The 23136-nt window shown below is 33.6% G+C and overlaps 2 protein-coding genes across 3 annotated transcripts; one reads left to right on the top strand and one right to left on the bottom strand.

Annotated features, from left to right (window-relative positions):
- Positions 1-1601: 1601 nt before the first annotated feature.
- Mul1 (Mitochondrial E3 ubiquitin protein ligase 1) lies at positions 1602-14566 on the top strand. The gene is made up of 5 exons (XM_089635067.1): positions 1602-1794; positions 1952-2267; positions 4435-4708; positions 7635-7845; positions 13315-14566. The coding sequence occupies exons 1-5, from the start codon at positions 1678-1680 to the stop codon at positions 13432-13434; spliced, it is 1038 nt and encodes a 345-aa protein (XP_089491193.1). The 5' UTR covers positions 1602-1677; the 3' UTR covers positions 13435-14566.
- Positions 14567-14583: 17 nt separating this feature from the next.
- Positions 14584-17920, bottom strand: Ctu1 (Cytosolic thiouridylase subunit 1). Of its 2 annotated transcripts, none has more exons than XM_089635068.1 (4): positions 17679-17920; positions 16444-16983; positions 14964-15168; positions 14584-14817 (listed from the first exon to the last, which is right to left on the bottom strand). In XM_089635068.1, the coding sequence occupies exons 1-4, from the start codon at positions 17724-17726 to the stop codon at positions 14603-14605; spliced, it is 1008 nt and encodes a 335-aa protein (XP_089491194.1). In that variant the 5' UTR covers positions 17727-17920; the 3' UTR covers positions 14584-14602. The 2 variants fall into 2 exon arrangements, with proteins under 2 accessions (XP_089491194.1, XP_089491195.1); XM_089635069.1 differs by lacking the exon at positions 17679-17920 and adding an exon at positions 17522-17623.
- Positions 17921-23136: the final 5216 nt, after the last annotated feature.

The following is a 23136-nucleotide window of genomic DNA, read 5'->3' as shown; positions in this document are numbered from 1 at the left end:
TGCCATAGACTAAAGGTGCCTGTAAACGATCAAATTTGTTTGTCAAATTTAACGTTTGCTCGTCACGTGTTTGATGAGCAAGGCCTGGGAAGGCCGCAAACATAAATAAACCAGCCGCAAACGTTCAAATGAAGTTTGTCAAATATTAGTTCATTTATTTACAGCTTTCGCCGGGAATTGTCTTTTGATGTTTATTGTATCCGGTCTGAAGTGGGGTGAATAGCGAAATATTTTGTGTTGTTAAAAATTACGGATGCGGACAAAGCATTTCTTGCGTTGACATTAGCTCTGTGTCTTAAAAAGAAAAAAAAGAAGGTGTTGGTCTAGAGAATGGCTAAAATTAAGAGCTAAATATACCAATATATATTTTTTTCACGTCTTCTTCCGTAATATTGGCGCGAAATACTTTTAATAAATCCGTTATTGTTTTTATTCCTATGTTTCTTTTATTCTTGTCCATATAGTCCCTGCATTTTACTTTCCACAGTTGCGGCAGATCGCGATATATGGATATAAAATGTAATAAAAAGTCTCTTTCACTTATAACATTCGATGACGCAGCACTCTCCATAGTGATGGCAACACGAAACTGACGTTTGTTTGATAAACACCCCCGCAAACGTTCAAACATGTTGTCAAATATCGTTCAAACTTTCCGTCAATCAGAATTTCTGACAAACACGTAGTTTGTTTGACAAGCACATCAAACAAGGCCGCAGACGTTCAAATAATTTGACAAACACGTAAATTTGACAAACAAATTTGATCGTTTACAGGCACCTTAACATGGACTTTGATAGTTGATTTATGGACTTATGGACTTGCATTGCATGGACTCCATAAATCATACACAAACCACTCTCATAAATAAACCACTCACCCGGACTAGAGGTGAGGCGTGCATTTATAAGTAAAAGTACCGGGTATTTTCATGCGATACTTTGTACTTGTGACAAATCTCCAAAATACTCACAGGTATTTTATACTGGGACTAAATATTTTGAATAAGTAATTTTACCAGGTATTTTTATGGGTATTTTTAGTAGGTATTTTTGATGGGTATTTTTAATAGGTATTTTTGACGGATATTTTCGATGGGTATTTTTGACTGGTACTTTTTACGATGATTTTTTGTGATCAGCCTCGCCCCTCCATGGATTTCGAACAATTCGAATAATTAATGGGGGAGTCAAGCTTACGTACAAAAAATTGTGGGGAATATGTGGGCAGAATTCAGGACTTATTTTAATCGCTTTTAAATTTTATTTAATCGATCTTTTCGTTCATCGAAATATTTCGATTAATTATCATGAACGAAAATGAAAAATCATCACCCAGTCCTAGACTAAAATTATATTAATATTTTTAAATCATTCTACCAAAATCACCGACAAAAATCTGCCTCTGTCCGCAGCTACTGCTCCCGTTGAACTCCAAGCAGTTTAATCGATTAATCATTCGATTCTTTTGATATTTCGATCCTGCCCATCACTAATATCTATGCTTTATTGCTTTGGTGGGTGGTTTATTTATGGTTTTTTGCTCAATATGAGTGGTATATCTATGATTAGGAGTGGTTTGTTTATGGTACAATCTATGGATGCAATTAGGTATATTTAAATTATGTCACTTGGCCGCGGTATCAAATTTTATGTGTAGAATAATAAAATTATACAAATGGATTTTATTTATCATGTAATTGGCGAAACCATTGCATTAGGCGTTGATTCTCTTGTTTTGGGAATTTGCATAAAGCAATTATCTAGATGTCGAAATGTTATCTTCTCACTGAATGTGAGTAAATTCCTCTGTATAAATAAATAAGCTCGTTTTCTGGTTAACAATTTTTATTTCACCAAAACTTGTTCGATTTTTGTTGAATTGTCGGTTTGTTTATTTTATGTATACACTATACATTACATCTTTTAACCCTTTTTAAATAATTTTACAGGATGCCCCTAGTTTAGAAATCAACGATGATCTTAAAGCAGAATTGAACAAATATCCTGACAAAATAATACCGTATGTTGTCATACGTGGCCTAGTGAGACCTTTGGGAAACTCAATAAAGAGTATATCTAATGATACTGTGTCGGGGGTCATTCAGAAGATTATTGTTAAGGAACATGTAGTCGCCCGAACAACAGGGGGCTTCTGGTCACATCAATCCCGGACCGTTCGAGAGATTTACAATAATATGCCCTTTGTTTTGTCAGCAAATGCGATTGATATTGAAATAGTAGATGCTCTAGATGCCAACATACTAGGTAATATAGCATGTTGTTAATTGAATGTTGATATTTTGTATGATGCTAGTAAGTATCTCAAAATAGTATAATATATTGTTGGTAATCTTCCGAATGATTTTATTGAAAAACCAGTATTATTGCTAACATAAGTTCATGCATGTATTTACATTTACCTTGTGGTAATTATCATAATAGATATTATTTTTATAAAATATGCAAATACAGTCATAATAGTCGAAATCAAGGATTCCCAACCAGTTGATCGCTGACCAAATATTGGTTGATCCCGAAAATTATTATAAATTTTGAGAATAATAATTATTTCCATATTTTAAATTTACAACCATGGATGAAAAAAATGATATCCTAACAATATATGTGATAGTATATTATACAGATATACAGGGCCGCCGAGAACTCTATTGACGAACATTATCGACCCCCTTGATTTATATGCATAACTAATTTTTCTAACCGATAGCCACACCTGCATACACCCACGACGACTCGTTGAATATGACAGAAGCGACCGGCGAAGAGTGAGGAGCAGCCTAGGTCCGGCTGTGTTATGTCTGTATCTGGCACTAAACTTGTCATATTTATTTCATACATAGCCGACAGACGTAAAGTACAGTTGTGCATGATTGTGATAGTGTGTTAACCCTTGGGACCTTCTAAGACCCAAACAGTCCCAAATGCCGTGCGCGCATTATATTCTCCTAAGACCATATTTGTCCCAGAACGACCGCACATTATTAAAATGCATATATCTCTCTTCCTCTCATCTAAAAATTAATTATTTCTTTTATGTCAGAAAGAGAACGAAATAGTGCTTGTTATTGTCTTTGAAAAAATGGAAGCTTGTAGAAGGTTCGATCCGTGCAAATCAACAACGTCTCAAGGGTTAAGTTCCAAGTAACTTTTTAAATGTATCTACTTTAATAATACTTGTATTCTATTTGAGTAGCACCCATTTTCATCAAAAATCCATCTCGAGCACATTCGCAAAACTGGGCCTGGTGAATTATTCCCCCTCTCGGTGGCCATGCAAAGGACGTATTGGTTTATCTAGATTCATGCCTATCTGTTAACCCGTGGTTTGTGCAAGCATCTATTCGAAAAATATCCATCATATATGCAAAGCTAATCGGTTAATTCCATTAAAATGTTTCATTCGCAAATCAATTTCACCCTTTTCTTTTCTCTCCTCCATTTCCTTCGAGAGAGTCCTATCGGGTTTCATTTTTGTCCCATTAGGCAAAGTATTTTTATTAAAAATAATAAGTTTTGCCAGCTTAGGGTCTTCAAATTCTACTTTAATGGATCTGATTTGTTTGAAAATTTACTACCAAGCCTGTAAATTATAATTTCTTCAGGCTTGAACTTGCTATTTATTTCACTAACGACAGCTAAGACTTTTTTTATCCTCCATATATAATATAGGTATGTATAAAAACACAAGCGTATTCAAATGGTACGTTGTGTTAAAATTTCAAACCAATCGGTGAAGAACTTTCCGAGATTTATGATTTTGAACAAATGGACATTTTTATTATACATATAGATGTATATAAAAATATGATAACATTTAAATAAGTAAATAGTCGAAAATTATAGCTTATTGACTGTGCAAGTTATTTAATGAATAAATCTTATTCCTTGACTGTCAGATACATTATGACAATTGTAAGATACTAAATAATCTAATATATGTATATATATATATTTTTCCAACAGTTTCGTAAACCCTTATTAAACACAGGAACTCACAATGATTGAATAATTACCCAAAATGAATATTTGTTCTAAAAACCTGGTTGCATGAATTTGAAATGCATTGGCCATTATTACCAATCTTAATTTAGAATGAATATTCCTGTTCCAACCAATCAATGAAATCCATCAGTACTTAGGTACATAGGACTCAAATATGAACAAGGAGTAAGTTTTAACGACTCGGATTCAAGTTACCTGCAAATCACGGTTTAAAAGTCAAAGTTTTGAAAAACTAGAAAAGTAACAGCAAAAATTCTTCGATATACTTCTACCCATGAAAACCAGGGTAGAAAGTAACTCGAAAGGTTGGGAACCCTTGGTCTAAATTAGGCAAAACATAAATTAGTATATATTTACCGTTTTATGCAATTTATGGCTGACCTCAATAATCATTTTTTTTAAATTCCAGATATGGATGTTACATCTGACCGTTTTGAACCCCTTTCTCCAAGTGTGATGGATTATATTTGGGGATTCTTTGCTGGAGTTCACCAGCGAGGTTTGCAAACCACGGAAGAAATGCTTCGGAATGGAACCTACATCACGGCAATCGGGGAGTTGAGCGGCAACGAGGGTGGCACCATGAAGCTGCAGACCCCCAGAGATGGCCTTCCATTATACTTGACAACATCAACTAAGAGTAGCCTTATCAAAAAGATCAGCGAGTCAAAAGACTTCTTGAGGTGGAACTTAATTATATTGTTAAAACAACATCCCAGTATATCTTGAACGCTGCATTGTGTATCAAAAGTATTATAATTTGCAAATGCATTTCAAATTTATAATGGATTTAAAAAAATTTCAAGTCAACAAATATTTTCCAATCCCGAGGCAATGATGACTTTGTACAACTGCATTATAAGGTCTAAAATTGAATACGCCTCTGCTGTATGGGCCCCATACCAACAAAAATACATTGAAAAATTAGAACAGAATCAAAATAGTTTTTGAGATACATGTATTTGAGAATGCACGGAGAGTACCCGCGATTCATGCATCACGAAGATTTGCTTGGCGAAACGCGCTACCAAGGTCTCCACTAACGGCGTACATAATTCTTAATAATTTAATAGATAGCCCTTCTGGAATGCTATAAGTTGTTCGTACCGAACAACTACAGCCAGGGACGGCACCATGATCTGCTATGTATCCCACGTGGCAGAACGGACGTACTGGCTCGGCATAGCATGACACGGGGTATGGCGCTGTTAAACAACGCCTCCAAGACTATCGATATTTTTAATTAATAATTCAAGAGGCATGTCAATGCCAAAAATCACTATTTATAACTTATAACTTGTTATTTCTATTCCTTTTTATTTCATTGTTTCGTATCATCTATATGTAGTTAATGTTACATGTGTATTGTAAATGGACACACAGTCTGTAATACACAAAAAAAAAAAAAATTTTGAGAAAATCCACGTTTTATGAATGTTTTTTTTTTTTTTTTTTTTTATGTGACACCTCACAAGAGTGTCCCTGCCTGTGCAGTGCACAGACAGGGGAACTATGTCACCACCCGGTTGGGCGGCGTTGTGAGGCGGAGTAAGGTAGGGGCTGTAGGAAGGGATTTGTTAATGCGGGCCTTGAAGAGGCTCGGATTATAGGAGGGAAGAAAAACAGATGCCGGTAGCTCGTTCCACATACGAGCCGACTTACACAAAAACGAGTCGTAAAAACGGCCCGTTCTCATGAAGCCAACGTCAACCGTGAACGGGTGTTCAGTTCGTGTCCGTCGAGTTTCGCGCACGTGCACCGGTGCATCAGGAATCAATGCTGCTAGCTCCTTGGAGCAGGCTCCATTGAAATACCTGTAGAACAGACACAGCATGCCTACATTGCGTCTATGCATCAGAGAAGGCAATCGGTCTGTTAACAACGGATTGTCAATCAGACGGATCGCTCTCCTTTGCACAGACTCAAGCAGGTTTATCAAGTATTTTGGGGCACCAGCCCAAAGGTGGCTCCCAAATTCAATAGTTGGGCGGACTTGAGACTTGTACAGGGTCAGCAGCTGGTCACTGTTGAAGAATCTCCTAGCCCTGTACAAGACGCCCAACTTTTTGGAGGCCTGATTTACTCGGGCTTCTATGGATCCCCGATACTTGAGCTGGTCTGATATAGTAACTCCAAGCATTTCAATGGAGTCTTTATTGGGGAGAGTGCTCCCATCAAATTGCACCAGACAGTCATTGATCTCCCTCTTTGCCGAAATCAGACACGCTTGGGTTTTTGAGACGTTGAAACTGACCAAGTTGGCCTTACCCCAGGCACGAACCATCTCTAGGTGGTGGTCAATTTTTCGCTTCAAAACTTCCCGAGCTGTTCGGACATCATAGGTGGAAGGGGGCCTGTCAAAAAGATAACCCTCGTGAACGGTGCTGTCATCAGCGTAGCAGTGAATTGGTGCACATTCAACGAGATCGTTGATGTGCAATAAAAACAGCGTCGGAGACAGCACAGATCCTTGTGGCACCCCCGCATTGATTTGGTGCGGTGAGGAAGAAGAGCCGTCAACCACGGTTTGAATTGTTCTTCCCCTCAGAAAGTCCGCAATCCAACTATGCAGGGTTGGGTGGATCCCATACGATGGTAATTTCCCGATAAGCGCCCGGTGCCAGACTCTGTCAAAGGCTTTGGAGATATCCAACCCAACGGTTTGGGTTTCACCAAAACGTTCCATGTACCGCCCCCAAATATGCGTTACATATCCGAGTAGATCGCCACACGATCGGTTTCGACGAAATCCATATTGCCGATCGCTTAGGATATTGTTATTCTCGAGATATGTGAGCAATTTGTTGTTAACCACCCTTTCTAATACCTTCGAGAGTATGGAAGTGATGGCTATGGGGCGGTAGTTAGAAGGGTCGGAACGGTCCCCCTTTTTTGGGATTGGGTGGACGATTGCCTTTTTCCAAAGATCTGGCACCTTTCCACCTTACAGGCATGTGTTATTTTAAAATAAATACTGTTGAGTATTGACAGTTGTTGTTGAAGCATATTTGGTCTGGGATTAACTTAGTTCTTAAGATTCTAGTGCTTATCGTCTCTAATGCTATTAGTGCATATCATATATACTGCTCTGATTACATAGTTTCTACAAAATAACCATTTCTTAGGAGTTTAATAAAAGTCCTTTTTCCTTCCTTAAAATTTTTTTTTTTTTAATTAATTAATGCATTACTTAAGTATTAATAAGGAAAATAGACAGTTTTATTAAAAACATGTTTTTGTAGATAAGGGGGAGAATTTGAACAGTGACGATATATAAAAAAAATAAAATAATAAATATTTATAAATCACTAATATTGTCTTCAATATTTAAATATTACAATTTGAGGTTTTACTCAATAAAGTTATTCCGAAAAATAAATAAGTGACGATATAATTCCATGGTTGGAGTAACTGCTTGGCCAAATCGCTGGGTGGCAACTTCCAGTGTGAACACTCCTACTCTGTTAGATTTTTCCTTGCACTAAAAGAATCCTAATATGAAAATCACTTTATGTACACAGATATTAACATATTCCCTTGAGCCCAGTATTATAATGAAATTTTGATTTCAATTATGATAATTAATTTGGTCTTTATTATATGTTTCAGAATACTGATTTTGGTATTTGGGTCGGTGGCTATTATACTTACAAGTAGAATAGCCATCAAATACATGTCGAGAAAGAAAAGACAACAAGATGAAGATATTATGAAAAAACAATTAGCAGTAACAAGGAGGGAAAGGAGGGCGCAGGCTCGAGGAAAAAATGTAACAGATCGAACACAATTATGCGTAGTTTGCGCAGAAAATCCTAAAGAAGTACATAATTATTATAATTCATTCTTTAGATTAAAGATTTGCAAATGCGATGATGTTGCGTAGCATTTAACCTGTTAACCGGGGAGTTCAGTTTTGAATTACGCAGCATATAACGGGCGCGAACTCCTTCACTAGGACGTATCAATTACAAAAAAAGATTACAAAAAAATATAAAAAAGGTTATAATTACAGAACAATAAATAAAAGCACACAGATAAAAGAGAAACATTGAGTTTAAAAAATTAAAAACTCAATTTCCGTGTGATATGTTCGGAAATATACGTCCCGCTCGTTCCAGGGCGCAACATATATTTCAAGGACGTATTTATACGTCCTACCCGTACCCGATACTGTTTACGTTTGACGTATTTATACGTCCCGCCCGGTTAACAGGTTAAAGTACATCTTTATGTACCTAGCTTATCAAAGTGAATTCCTAAGGAATAAGTAAATTACATTCTTAAGGCGATGCCATACGTAGTAATGCAATATCATCAGAGATGTGCAAAATGGGTACCCAAAACCATTTGAAATGCAAAATGGAAATAGGTCAAAACTTTTCCATTTGAAAATGCAAAATGGTTTTTAGAAAAGCATTTCAAATGCAAAATACCTATTTTCAAAATGCATTGAAAATGCAAAATGGTTTCTCAGGTCAAACAATCAAAATAATTATAGAATTTTTAAGCAATTTTGTCATTTAATAATGGACATCAATGTAGAACAAACATATTATATGATAGTAAATCCAAAATCACCACGACTACATATTATGAAACCACAAAAAATTTGCGCGGGATTAATGTTGCCAACGTAAAAACATAGAAACTGCTATCTAACATTTAATATTACAGCGTCATGGCCCCATCTTCAGTATTTTTTGTAATGGTATCGCTCAATTGCCAGGGCTCCTACCAGGGAGCAACTTGACAAATGTAAATTATCTCTCATAGCGAGGTTGAGGACCGACTGATATTTGTGGCTTATGAAAAAAAGATGAGAGGAGATAGTAGGAAGAATGTTGCAAAAAAGCATTTGAAATGGAAAATGCATTGAGAAAAGCATTTAAAATGCAAAATGGAAAATACCCATTTTGCATTTCCATTTGAAATGGATTTATTTGAAATAAAGCACATCTCTGAATATCATGTGTTTTTGGTTTGAAAATTTGGTCGCCTAGAAATGTTTCAGATGCTTTAATTAAATACTGCGAGTAGAATACATCTTGGCCTTTGAAATAATCGAGTATTTTTTAGATAAGCCTTTTTATAAGCCCAGAAAAAAATAATGTATAAGGCCTATGAAAACTGCTTTAAAGTTCAAAATCTCCTACTTACGAACCCATTTTCGGTTATAATTTTATTGTATAATGTGGAAAATTAAGTTATCTATAAAATGATCGAAAAAAAATCAAATATTTATGCCTGAACATCCACAAAATAAAATAAAAGCCACTTTTTGGCCATGTTTTTTTCTTGCATAAATCAAAACAGGCGGATGGTGTTAAGCGGGAATTTAAACGTTATCGCCATCTACGTAAGGGTTGTTATTGATAGAGGCTCAATTTAAAATATTACACGATGTAGTGCATCGCCTTAATACATGTCACTTCTTTAATGGATGCCATCAATGTTATGTGGTAATTGTTATCGCATTTAATTACTAGTGATGCATTAATAGCCATTATCATGCCTCGTAATCACAGTTTATTTTTTATTATTGATACAATAACATTATGTATCTTCAAACATTATTTCATACTGTGGGCTTCACTGGGTGCTTTGCCGGAGCAGAGGCCCCCCATTTTACAATTTAATAAAATTCAATAACAAGATAAAATTAAATAATGATTTGAATATTGCAGGGTATCTGAATGATTGTCCAAAAAACTAATAATTTTTTAAAAACTTGTTTATTAATGGCCCAGAAATAAATATAATATTTCGTCTTATTAGATTCTTACGCGCCTGTTCAGCTTAGGTATAGTTAAGCCGGCCTAGAGCCCGGTTTAACGCCATTTTAATCATACCTAGGCTGTAATAATAATTCAAGCCTTTCACCATTCCAACCATAAGTACCGCATAATATTTACACTGCAATTTTAAGAAAGGATGATAGAGTTTTGGCTAAATATAAATTTATTAAATAATGCCTTGGGTTTAGCTTATACCCTGATGAAAAAACACGGCTGAAGTCATCTCTATTTCATTTCTGAACTTTCTCATAACAAAAGAAATTATAACTCCCTTGGTCTTAGAGTGGGTTGTTTCAAATAATTTGAACAGTTCATCAAATTTCAAAGTTAACACACTTTAATCGGGAAGGGTAGTTCTACCCGTTCTTCGATTGATGCTTAACATTGGGAAGGGTATTTCTACCTTCTGCGCCCGCCTCATTTCAATGGCAGAAAAGAAGAAATTATCCAATGTTTTTATATGAATATTATATACCAATCTCTTTGTAAAGGTCCCAACTATACGTACATAATTATCAAATTGTAATGCAAGTCTTTTTTTAGTATTTATATTGGAGTCTTTTGTGTACATCGATATTTCAACTAAAGTGACCTATATTATTGAACACCTGACACTTGATAGGTATTGCGTTTGAAGGTCAACGAAATAAGTAATTTAGATAACATAATATTCTGTTATTATAATAGTTCAATTCCTGGAAAGAGAGTTTTTATGACCCTGAAACCCAAAACAAATCTCTCTATCTCTGTTTCGCATCCACTCAACTCCTAGGTGCGAGCGAGCGGAGAGTGTCTGGCTCATCTAACAAAAGCAGGTATCGGCAAACACAGTTAGGCGGACCATAATAAATATTTACAAGTGCATGCCAGTTTTTAAAAAGCAAATTGTCCTACGGTTGTGTTCCGAGGAGATGATATTTATATTTGCTTTTTCAAACCTTTCAAAATGGATTCCGAAAATTACGAAAGTGATGACGAAATCGTCGCAGATAATTTATCTGCCTGTTCTAGTAATTATTTGCCTGAATTCCATTGTGAAAGTGAAGAATCTAGTGGAATTGAAGAAATTTCTTGTAGGAGAAGAATGTCGGTGATGCCATTACAGTTCAGTGATTCTGAAGAAAGTGATATGGAGGAAGAACAATAAAATATTAGATGTACAATTTTTAGATGTGAACTTTAACTGATTATATAAAGGTGATTAGAAACTTAAACCTAATAGTGTATGGTGAAAAACAATAAACAATCTTACTTGAGCAATACGAGAAGCATTCTACGCTAAGTGATTATTTTAAATTTCATTTTTAAAAATAACCAATATTATTAGCGCGTTCCGATGGTTTTGGTCCGCTGTACTGTGCGAGGGGCAATTGCACACATGGTATTTTAATGGGTAATAATGTGTTACTCTGACAATACTAGAGATGTGGCAATTGTTTTTATAATGATTTGGGCTTGGTGAAAATATAATAATTTGTAATTTTATAAAATTGAAACCTAGTTTATACTTAAAAAATTGAACCCTAATGACCCAACAATGACTTGTTGGGTCATTAGGGTTTTCGATTTATTAAGTTGCATTAGAAATAATACTTAGTTTTCGGCTAGAAATTTTATAGCTTGGGTATTCTGAGTTAGTATGTATTTAAAATATTTCCATTATTTTCGAATATATAGTGATTTAAAACAAATTAAAGAAATTCGCGCAGGACCTTTATTTTCGCCCGTTTTCAGCGGTCTGCCGGCAAAAAAATAACCCAATCAAAGTGTGTTAATATTCAAGTTGTATTATTATCCAAGTTCTGTGAAACAACCGGCCCATGATGAAATAATAACAGATTAACACACTTTGATCGGGTTATTTTTTCGCCGGCTGACCGCTGAAAACGGGCGAAAATAAAGGTCCCGCGCGAATTTGTTTAATTTGTTTTAAATCGCTATATCTTCGTAAATAATGGAAATATTTCAATAAAATTTTCTACATACTAACTCAGCATACCCAAGCTATATAATTTGTAGCTGAAAACCAAGTATTATTTCTAATGCAACATAATAAATCGAAAACAAAGTCATAGTTGAGTCATTAGTGTTCAATTTTTTAAGTATAAACTAGGTTTCAATTTTATAAAATTACAAATTATTATATTTTCACCAAGCCCAAATCATTATAAAAACAAAAACAATTGCCACTTCTCAAGTATCGTCAGAGTAACACATTATTACTCATTGAAATACCACGTGTGCAATTGCCTCTCGCACGATACAGCGGACCAAAACCATCGGAACGTGCTTATAATATTGGTTATTTTTTCAAATGAAATTTAGAATAATCACTTAGCGTAGAATGCTTCTCGTATTGCTCACATAATATTGTTTATTTTTTTCACCATACACTATTAGGTTTAAGTTTTTAATCACCTTTATATAATCAGTTACAGTTTACGTCTAAAAATTGTTCATCTAATATTTCCTTGTTCTTCCTCCATATCACTTTCTTCAGAATCACTGAACTGTAATGGCATCACTGACATTCTTTTCCTACAAGGAATTTCTTCACTTCCATTAGATTCTTCTCTTTCACTATATAATTCAGGCAAATAATTACTAGAACAGGCAGATAAATTATCTGCGACGATTTCGTTATCACTTTCGTAATTTTCAGAATACATTTTGAAAGGTTTGAAAAAGCAAATATAAATATTATCTCCTCGGAACACAATCGTAGGACAATTTGCTTTTTAAAAACTGGCACGCACTTGTAAATATTTATTATGGTCCGCCTAACTGTGTTTGCCGATACCTGCTGTTTTTAAATGCTCGACACTCTCCTCTCGCTCGCACCTAGAAGTTGAGTGGGTGCGGATCAGAGATAGAAAGATTTGTTTCGGGTTTCATGGTCATAAAAACCCTGGTTCCAGGAATTGAATTATTAGAATAACAGAATATGTTATCTAAATTACTTATTTCGTTGATCTTCAAACGCAATACTTATCAAGTGTCAGGTGTTCAATAATATAGGTCACTTTAGTTGAAATATCGATGTACACAAAAGACTCCAATATAAATACTAAAAAAAGACTTGCATTACAATTTGATAATTATGTACGTATAGTTGGGACCTTTACAAAGAGATTGGTATATAATATTCATATAAAAACATCGGATAATTTCTTCTTTTCTGCCATTGAAATGAGGCGGGCGCAGAAGGTAGAACTACCCTTCCCGACGTTAAGCATCAATCGACCGAACGGGTAGAACTACTCTTCCCGATTAAAGTGTGTTAATAGAACTTTCACAGAACTTAAATTTTAACATTCAAATTAGATGTACTATTCAAATAATGTGAAACAACCCGTCCTTAGAGAATGGTTTTACCATTACTGTAGATTTTTTCTGTTTACATTAAGTTTGTTAATTATCATCAAATTAAGAATTGTTGCATCATCAATCAACTCATTGTTTTATCAATATTTATTCTATTTTATCTTTTTCAGATTATTCTTCTGCCTTGTGGACATGTCTCCATCTGTGAAGATTGCTCAGATTACATCAAAGACAACTGTCCGGTGTGTCGGGCTGCTATCGTATCGAAAGCACCAGCATTTATTACATGATTGGAATTCCACTTGAATTATTCATTAAAAATTGCTATATTTTCTATTAACTTACAAAGTATGACTTAGAAACTAACGTTATAAGTGAAAACTGATTGGGTTATTTTTAAAAAGGTGTGGATAATGTGCCTATGACATATACTTGAAATAAGGAAATGGTATTCCAATATCTTTAGCCGACGATTGTTACAAACCTCCGGAGATCTGTTACTACATTTTGCAACAACCAATAATAGTAGACCAAAACAACCTTTTTGGTCTACTATTCAAAATGCTACCATTTTTTCACGAAAAGATCCATGTATAGCAATTAAATCGTCATGTACAGGAACAACTGAAATAAGAATGCACTTGTAACTAAAATAAACACGGTAGACTTCATTTCTAAAGACAGGAAACGTAATAAAAGTATTTATAATTTTTTTAGTTGCATGTTAATTTACACATAGAACTTAATAAAAAATCAATTTAATTAAATAATATGGAGTTCTTCAAATAGTTTTATTGTAAGGTTAAAAAAAATCTACATATTAATATTTAGAATGTTACAAAAAAGGAAAAGTCGCTAAGACTGAGCCACTACCCAAATCAGAAGAAACTATCCTTGTGAATATTAAGTTTTTTTTTAAGAATACCAGACTTTACTGAGATCTAGAAAAATGGAATACAAATATTTAAAAAAAATTGTGTTGTATAATAAAATTTTGAATTGTTCCAAATGCTATTGAACCAGGTCTCAATGAAAAATTGTGTTGTAATGGATTTTCTGGGATACAAAATTTTTATTTTGCAAAATCATGGAGCGTAATGGAAGAAAAATTGGTGATTGTAAGCAAATAAACTAAGTGACGCTTTGAGAGAAAGCCTTACGTAAATGGGTCGCTATAGAGTTGCCGTTATTTGAGGTATATCTGTATCCACAAGGAATGTTAGTGGTCATGAAGGGTAACTTTGATTTCTTATTGATTATAATTTGACTCTGAATGTTCAGTCATTGATGTCTATGTTCACTATGTAACTTATTGACTCAAATGTTCATAATTGACGTTCCGTTTCACAATGCAACTTATTGACTCGGTATGTTCAATCATTGATGTCCTCATTTACAGTGTGCATTTTTTTTGTAAAGTGTAAATTAAAAAAACAATATTCGTTGCCAATACATTTTTTAATTCATTGCTCTATTTTCAGTGTTTTTATTGTGCTCAGCCAGTATTCTTTTGACTTTTGAGCTCTTTCCAACTCCTAACCGAGGTAATCCTTTGTTTAATCCCTCTAGAAGAACACAGGCTTTACAAGTCTCTTGTGAGGACACAAAATTACACCTTTGACAAATTCGTCTTTCAGGTAATTTGATATTTTCATTTATGGAGAGTTTTTCACCTGAAACAATTAAATTACATAATTATATGTAGTGAACGATACCACAATTTAAAAAAATAATATATATTGTGTATATTACATTTGCAGAACTCAAAATTAATAAATCAACTTTGTTATGTCACAAACATTCACAGTTAGTAAATTACCTGAGTGCAAAATATCCATTATTGAAGAAGGCCTCACTTTTTCAAAATCTTTTAAAAGTGCCCTTGCGTAACCCCGATACGCATTTGGTGCATAAATGCACTCCGTGGAAAAATATACTAACTTTTTAAAGTAAGCGTACATAACTATTTCTTTTTCGTACGTGTACTTTAGTGGCTTTACTCTTGTAATCCCATCGTCGCTTCCCTAAAAATAAAACAATTTGATATAACTAGTAAAACTTATATATTTATTGAGTAATAACATTTATTATACAGGGTCATTGAAAAAGTGAAAAGGTCCGTGATTTTAACATGTGGTCAAAAGACAGGACCATTGCTACCAATCCAACAGCCAGGGAATCTATTGTTGAGAGCTTGTTGCACAATAAGGTTGTAGTGAATCACTTTGTTCTGTTATTTTGTGGGCACCTAAAAGTCCTGATCTTACTTCTATGAACTTTTCCTTGTTGGGTTATCCTAAGAACATTATTTATGCAGAAAAAATCCAGGATTTGGAATTTACAGAGAGAATCTGCGCGAAAATTGCTATTGTGACTCCTGATATGATTCAGCATACCCGGAGGGAGGTCGACTATCGCTTAGATGTTCGTCACACAACATGAGGAACTCATTTATCAAAATTATCTAAAAAAATAAGATTTTCTACATGTTTTGGTGTACAAATAAATAATATACAGGAATAACTTTTTCTTTTAACTTATTTTGATTATCCATCAATGTAATATATCATTAAAGAAGATAATACTAATAAATCTAAACGAAACATGAAATAGAAAAATAAAAAATATAACGGTCACAACTAGGAATTGAACACAGGATCTCTCGTCTTAACAATAGACTTCTTAAATCACTCGACCATTGGGACCTATTTATTAAACTTCATATTTGTCAATACATATCATATTTTAAATTCAGAATTAACAATATCATCTTGCAAATAATTTTTGGCAGCTACCTTTAGGACGGGTTGTTTCGGAGAATTTGAACAATTCATCAAATTTCAACGTTCATTTTCGGGTTCTGTGAAAGACTTATTCAAGTTCTGTTTTTATATCATTGTAGGCTAGTTGCTTGACAAATCTGAAATAAAAACAGAACTTGAAAATGAACGTTGAAATTTGATGAATTGTTCAGATTCTCCGAAACAACCCGTCCTTAATATAACACTTAGGACGGGTTGTTTCGGAGAACATGAACAATTCTTCGAATTTCAAAGTTAATTTTCAAGTTCTGTGAAAGATATTTTTAAGTTCTGTTTTTATTTCAGTTCTGTCAAGCAACTAGCCTATAATGATATAATAACAGAATTTGAATAGGACTTTCACAGAACCCGTAAATGAACGTTGAAATTTGATGAATTGTTCAAATTCTCCGAAACAACCTGTCCTAAGTTATTTAATTTGAAAGTCACAGACACCTTTTTGGATGAGCCTGAACTGTAGCATCAATGCCGCCTTACCGTTATGATGGATGTGCACCTCTGTAGCCTTGCAATATCCCCTCTTAGAATATTCATAAGAATAGTTTCAGCAATATCATCTGCATTGTGCCCTGTGGCCACACAATTCACCTTCAGCAACGCCGCTCCTCGGTCTAGAGCTTGTCGTCTGAACACACCACAAAATGTGCAGTTGTTCTTGCGTCCAATTTCTTTGACAATTTCATCCATTGTCCACCCATACAGCTCTTTGTAAGATAAGATTTTCAGTGGTATTTCATAGTCATCACGGTTTCTTTTGACTGTTTCCAGACTGTCATCCCTGTACCCGGTTATACCTTCATCTATGGAGAGCAATACTAATTCCAATCCGTAGTCATATTTAACGTTTAGTAATTTAAGTACATGTGCAAGAACTGTGGAATCTTTTCCACCTGACGCGGCGACGGCAACTAAATTTCCTCTTTTGAAGAGTTTCCCCTCGGTGATTGTGTGATGGATTTCACTTTCAAAGGCGTCAAAGAAGCATTCTTTACACAATGCATCACCAGTTTTGGGCCTCTGAAATAATTGATAAATTGACAAAATCGTTTTGGTAATATTTTACGATTGCTGACCACGCTTAATTTGAAGTTTTTTTTAAATACCCGTTGATTTAACTTATTTACTGTAAAAGTCAACAATTTACATGCGGAGGAATAGAAAATACTGTAGGTATTTAAAATATGTGAAATGAAAATTTGCTTTTGTATCGGACGTCCGCCATATTGACATTTTTATATTCCTGATATTTTGTATTTTTTATATTATTAAAAAAATATTTTTTGAATAAAAAGCTTGCTTATGTCATAGTACGGACAGAAATTATTGTAAAATATTATTATAGCGGTGATCCCATACAAAAGCAAATTTTCATTTCACGTAATTTTAAATGCAGTATTTTCCATTCCCCCGGTTGTAAATAGTTGGTTTTTATAGTAATTAAGTTGAATAACCTACTACAATAAAAAAATCTTAGCATTAAGCGTGGAAAGCGATCCTAATAGTTTACCATCAACTTAAGTTAAAAAAATCTTAGTAAAGGATTTTCCAAACTAACCTTCAAATCTCCGTTTTTTCCACATATTTTAGAACACGCTACAGGCATTTTAAATAATAAACTTCGTGTTCAATGTATATATAACAGTCAAATATGTATATAGTTTACCATCAACTTAAGTTAAAAAAAATCTTAGTAAAGGATTTTCCAAACTAACCTTCAAAACTGCGTTCTTTCCACATATTTTAGAACACGCTACAGGCATTTTAAATAATAAACTTCGTGTTCAATGTATATATAACAGTCAAATATGTATATAAATTCTTTCACATATAAAGTCACTTCATTTTTTCACATTGTGTCAAATCATAAATAAAGTAATTAACCACTCTGTCAAATGTGCACCCAGTGTTCCCGAAACTAAAAATTCAAAATCGGGAGAATTTTCGCCTAAAAATCGGGAGATGACTAGAACTATTATAATAAATATTCTCCCTTGTCAACAATCCGAATCCCGTTTACTATTTCCGAAGCAGACCATTAACAACGATCTAAAAAATCAAGAAGCAGCATAATTGTAGATGTTGCCCATGGAATGACGCAATTTTCCGTAACATTCGATGGAGACTTATTTTTACGTCTGTCAACACAGAACATTTTTTGTGAAATTTGAAATGTCAGTTCAAGAGACGTCAAAATTTATTGAATACCTATCAATGTACATTAAAATTGAGCGGCATTCAAACAAGTGACGATTTTTGTCCTCGGGATGTGTCTACGATTAAATGAAACGAAACAATCTTTTTTATTTTCAATTTTAATAAGCAACCATCCAATCACCTCGAGCTTTTTCTTCATATCACCTGGCTTCACATGTAAACATTCCGCTGTCACCCAATAGTAAAATGTTTAGCATTGTTTATTATGAAATACCTACTAATTTAGCAGATGAATTAGCAAAAAAAAATACAATGCAAGAGCGAAAATAAAATTGTGGAAATCGTTACTGTTATGGAGTAATTACGAGTTATATTAGATTAAGATTTAATTTTTATAAGCATGCTGGGCATTTACAATAGAAACTTGGATACAAGTATCTCTTTTCTGGGAAGAATTATTCAAAAGTTGTTCCAAGAATCTGCGATTACAGTATATACTCGTAACTCCAATTTTAGCCCACATTTTAACAACTGTCCAACGATTCTTTTCTGGTGAAATGACAGAACAAAGTAAGTTGCAAATTGTTCAAAATATAGCAATGTGAATAATACGGCGAAATAGATTTTTAAAAGTAGCCAAAATGTTACAGGAGCTAAATTGGCTAACAGTAAAACAGAGATATTGATGACGTTGATATTTATAAAGAAAATTTAATAATACACAATGTGTTATCGAAATAATAAAGATATCTTTAACGTGTTTCAATAGAATATTACAGAAAGCATAAAAATAACACCTATCGGTAAATGGAAGAGAATGCAAGAACTATCTAGTTATCTTTAAAGATAACATATAAGAATTCAATATTATAGTAGTATAGAGATATTGATGACATTGATATTTATACATAAAACTTAATATTACACAATGTGTTATCGAAATAATAAAGATAACGTTAACATATTACAATGGAATATTGCACCACATAGGAATAAAAAATGTCAATGTACTGCCAGAAACATTGATGTCTATGGCCAGAGAGCATAAAAATAACACCCATCGGTAAATGGAAGAGAGAATGCAAGAACTATCTAGTTATGTTAAAAGATAACATATAAGAATTCAATATTATAGTAGTATAGAGATATTGATGACATTGATATTTATACATAAAACTTAATATTACACAATATGTTATCGAAATAATAAAGATAACGTTAACACATTACAATGGAATATTACACCACATAGGAATAAAAAAATTCAATGTGCTGCCAGAAAGCTTAAAAATAACACCCATCGGTAAATGGAAGAGAAAATGCAAGAACTATCTAGTTATGTTTAAAGATAACATGTAAGAATACACAATACCCCAATATTACCCCAATATATAAAAATGGCAGTAAAAATGATGTCTCGAACTATCGACCTATATCCAAATTACCGATACTAAGTAAAGTATTGGAAAAAATTGTTTACGATCAATTATATTCTATTATCTCACCCTCACTCTTAAATAATCAACACGGCTTCATGAAAAATCGCTCAACAACTTCAAATCTTGCATTTTTTACAAATTTTCTTCATGCTCAAATGGATATGCGATGCCAGGTAGATGCCATTTATACGGATTATTCTAAAGCATTTGACCGTGTTAATCATTATATTCTTTTACAAAAGTTATTAGGTCTAGGAATTCACGGTGACCTCTATAGATGGATCGCATCATACGTCAATAATCGGCACCAAATCACGGTTGTCAATGGTTTTGCATCTTGCTTAACGGAAATCATCTCAGGTGTGCCCCAGGGATCGCATCTTGGACCACTCTTATTTAATATTTATATAAATGACATTTCCGTATGCTTTAAAAATAGTTACTTTGTTTTATACGCGGATGACATGAAAATTTATAAAGCTATACAGTGTTTATCCGATTGTATGGAATTGCAAAGCGATCTTGATAATTTGTGCGTATATTGTGAATCAAATTTATTGTCCTTAAACATATCTAAGTGTCACTCGATTACATTTACTAGAAATAAAAACAAAATCATCTATCCATACAACTTGAATAACAAACCTTTACAACCTATGTCTACGTGTAAAGATCTAGGTGTTTACTTAGATAGCAAATTAATTTTTGACAAGCACATTGAACACATTATTTCTAAATCCTACAGAATGCTAGGTTTCTTATTAAGAATATGCAAAGTTTTCAAAAGTGCTAAGACTCTGAAAATTTTGTTTTGTTCATTGGTCAGAAGTCCACTGGAGTATGCTTCCACAATATGGAATCCTCAATATAAGGTATACATAGATTTAGTAGAAAGTATACAGAATAAATTTTCGAAACATTTACTCAAGAAATACAACAATACTACAAATAATATGTTAACTCTACAAAAAAGACGCACATTGTCAGACCTGTTGTTTCTACATAATCTGCTAAATAATAAAATAGATAGTCCCGAATTACTATCCGTCATTGGTTTAAATGTTCCAACGAGGCGTACCAGGCACACTACACTATTTCATATTGAAGCCAACAATACCAATGCAGCAAACAACTCAGTAATTACTCGCGCAATCACAACATACACCCATTACGAAAAATTACTACATTTAGACATCTTTCATGATTCCTTTCTAACATACAAAACTAACTTATTAAATTTCTTAGCATGACAAATTTCAAAAATATTTTCACATCATTTTTCAAAACTCCTATGTATTAACAGTCAATTACAATTCGTGAGCTTATTATAATTCTTATTTTCAATTCATTTATTATTATCTATCCACACACTTCCTTCCTTTTATAACAATCTCAGGCGAAATTACGTAATGACATTTTATGGACATACGTAATAGGTACTACAACTATGTAATAACTAAAAAAAAATTCTAACTGTATCTTATTGTACTGTGTATGTCTTAACAAATAAATAAATAAAATAAATAAATAAAATACCCAAAGGAAAAAAATACAATGTGTTGCTGAAAAGCATGTTGCTGACAAACAAATAAAGAAATTATGAACTTCGATTATTCAATTTCTTTATCCTACCAATGTTTTTTAGAGATAACAGACATCATATTTTTTTCAATGTCAAAGTCATAGCAGCTGTTTTTATCAATACGGCGTTTGCAATGCAAGAGGCCTTCAATGGTCTTAGAAGAAAGCCTATTTCTTTGCTTGGTTTTAAGCAAATTAACTGCTGAAAATATTCTTTCTACATTTGCAGATGAATGGGGTAGTGTAAAAATATTATAGAAAAATTTAATAAGAGTGGGAAACATTGCAGAACCATCGCCATATTTCATATTGCTTATACTTTCCCAAAATAAATCCGATTTGTCACTTAAGTTTTGGAAATCAATATTTCGAAGTAGTCTCCACTCCGTGTCAATTGTCTGTAATTCACCAACAGTAATCAAATTTGGAAAAATCCTACATATAGCAACAATAGAAACTACTTCGCCAGTTTTTATCCGGGCTGGATAAAATGCTTGAAAATCCTTCAATACATTGTTTTTTAGGGGGAATCTTTCGACAATTTACTTACACGCTTCAATATAAAAATCTAAACATCTGACTCTAAAAAAATGCTTTTGTTCATTTGTTAATATTTCATCTGTGTTTAACAAATTATTTATAACTAACGCCCCGTAATAAATGTCATTTAAATCTAAAAAGTTTCGCGGGTTTTTGAAATCTACGTCGTCAATAGGTACACTGACAATGTATTCTCTCTAAAACAATCGTACAGGGTCCTAAGTGTTCGCGATACTTCTGAATATAACACATGAATTCGATGATACTCAGCCTGCATCTCTTTGTTAAGGTTATTAAAAATTGGGAGAACAAAATCTAAAAATTCTAAAAAAAGTTGCGTCGTGGGGTCATTAATTTTTTGAAGTATATTTTCAGCAGCTAGTAGGTCATTATTATGGGTGGCATCTATAAAAAAAGTTTTAATGCTGCATATTGTTCTAGTACCCGTTTTACCGCAGCGTGTACTGAAAACCATCGGGTTTGCGAAGGGTGTAACATTTTGTGAACTTTTAGGTTGCAAAATGTTTGAAATTTTTTGTATTCAGCTACCCTTTTTGGACTTGAGGAAAAAATTTTAAAAACGTCCCTAACGAAGTCCTCTACAAAACGCGGTAATTTTTCACATGCATATGAGGCATAAAATGAAATGAGTGACATATACATTTCATCACAAATAAGTTATTAGGTATTTCTGCTTTCAAAAGCATCATGACAGAATGTTGGTTACCCATCATAACGTTGGCTCCATCAGATGCAAAACCGATCATATTTTGTTTATACGGAATTTCGTGTTTTATGAAAAAGTCATGAATATGTTTAAATAAAGCGATAGCATTTGCAGACGAAAGTGGGATGAGGGCAAGAAAACTATCTCTGATGCAATTATTTTTCAAGTATCTTACTACTATGCACAAATGCTTCACTGTACTTCTGTCGGTGGATTCATCGATTCTCGATTATGGCTTGCGTCTTGGTGCGGGAACAATGCATTTCCTCGGCAATTTTTGAATCAGGAAATATTTTTCTGAAAAGCTTGGGCAAATGATCCATAATCGTGAACGGCAAATTGTGTTCAGCTACTAATGCACTCACGCGAATTTCAGCTAAAAAATAAAATAGAATAAATAATGTGCCTCGAAATTAGGAACAAAAGTGAGCCCACAGAACAAACAATAAAAGTAGCCTTTGGCAATAAAAAATCATTTATGAAATTACAAATTGATGCATTTGTCTAACCATACTTGCAGTAGCTTAATAATAATAATAATAATAATAATTGGATAATTTGTAGAGCGCCGTTTTTGTGAAAAATCACCTCAAGGGCGCTGTACAATTTATTTCCTAGGATCTACATTTGTTATTTAGAAATGATACCAAAACATACTTACCTGGCAAGTCACTTCCAACAAACACACTTATATTAAAAAGTTTATGCTTATAAAAGATAGAACTGCAC

This window comes from Hesperophylax consimilis, chromosome 8, assembly GCF_061612785.1.
Source record: "Hesperophylax consimilis isolate HC1 chromosome 8, BYU_Hcon_1.0, whole genome shotgun sequence".
In the NCBI taxonomy this organism is placed as follows: domain Eukaryota; kingdom Metazoa; phylum Arthropoda; class Insecta; order Trichoptera; family Limnephilidae; genus Hesperophylax; species Hesperophylax consimilis.
Note: the sequence above shows the minus strand (reverse complement) of the source record. Positions and strands in the feature narration are given on the sequence as shown.

What these genes read in the sequence shown, in the direction of transcription:
- Ctu1 (XM_089635068.1), bottom strand. Translation starts at nt 17,726, where the DNA reads ATGCCTGTAGCGTGTTCTAAAATATGTGGAAAGAACGCAGTTTTGAAG. An exon ending in GGTGCACATCCATCATAACG is followed by an intron (nt 15,169 to 16,443) that starts GTAAGGCGGCAT and finishes TTTTATTTTTAG; the next exon opens with GGAAGCGACGATGGGATTAC. An exon ending in AATGGATATTTTGCACTCAG is followed by an intron (nt 14,818 to 14,963) that starts GTAATTTACTAA and finishes TAATTGTTTCAG; the next exon opens with GTGAAAAACTCTCCATAAAT.
- Mul1 (XM_089635067.1), top strand. Translation starts at nt 1,678, where the DNA reads ATGGATTTTATTTATCATGTAATTGGCGAAACCATTGCATTAGGCGTT. An exon ending in ATGTTATCTTCTCACTGAAT is followed by an intron (nt 1,795 to 1,951) that starts GTGAGTAAATTC and finishes ATAATTTTACAG; the next exon opens with GATGCCCCTAGTTTAGAAAT. An exon ending in GAGTCAAAAGACTTCTTGAG is followed by an intron (nt 4,709 to 7,634) that starts GTGGAACTTAAT and finishes TATATGTTTCAG; the next exon opens with AATACTGATTTTGGTATTTG.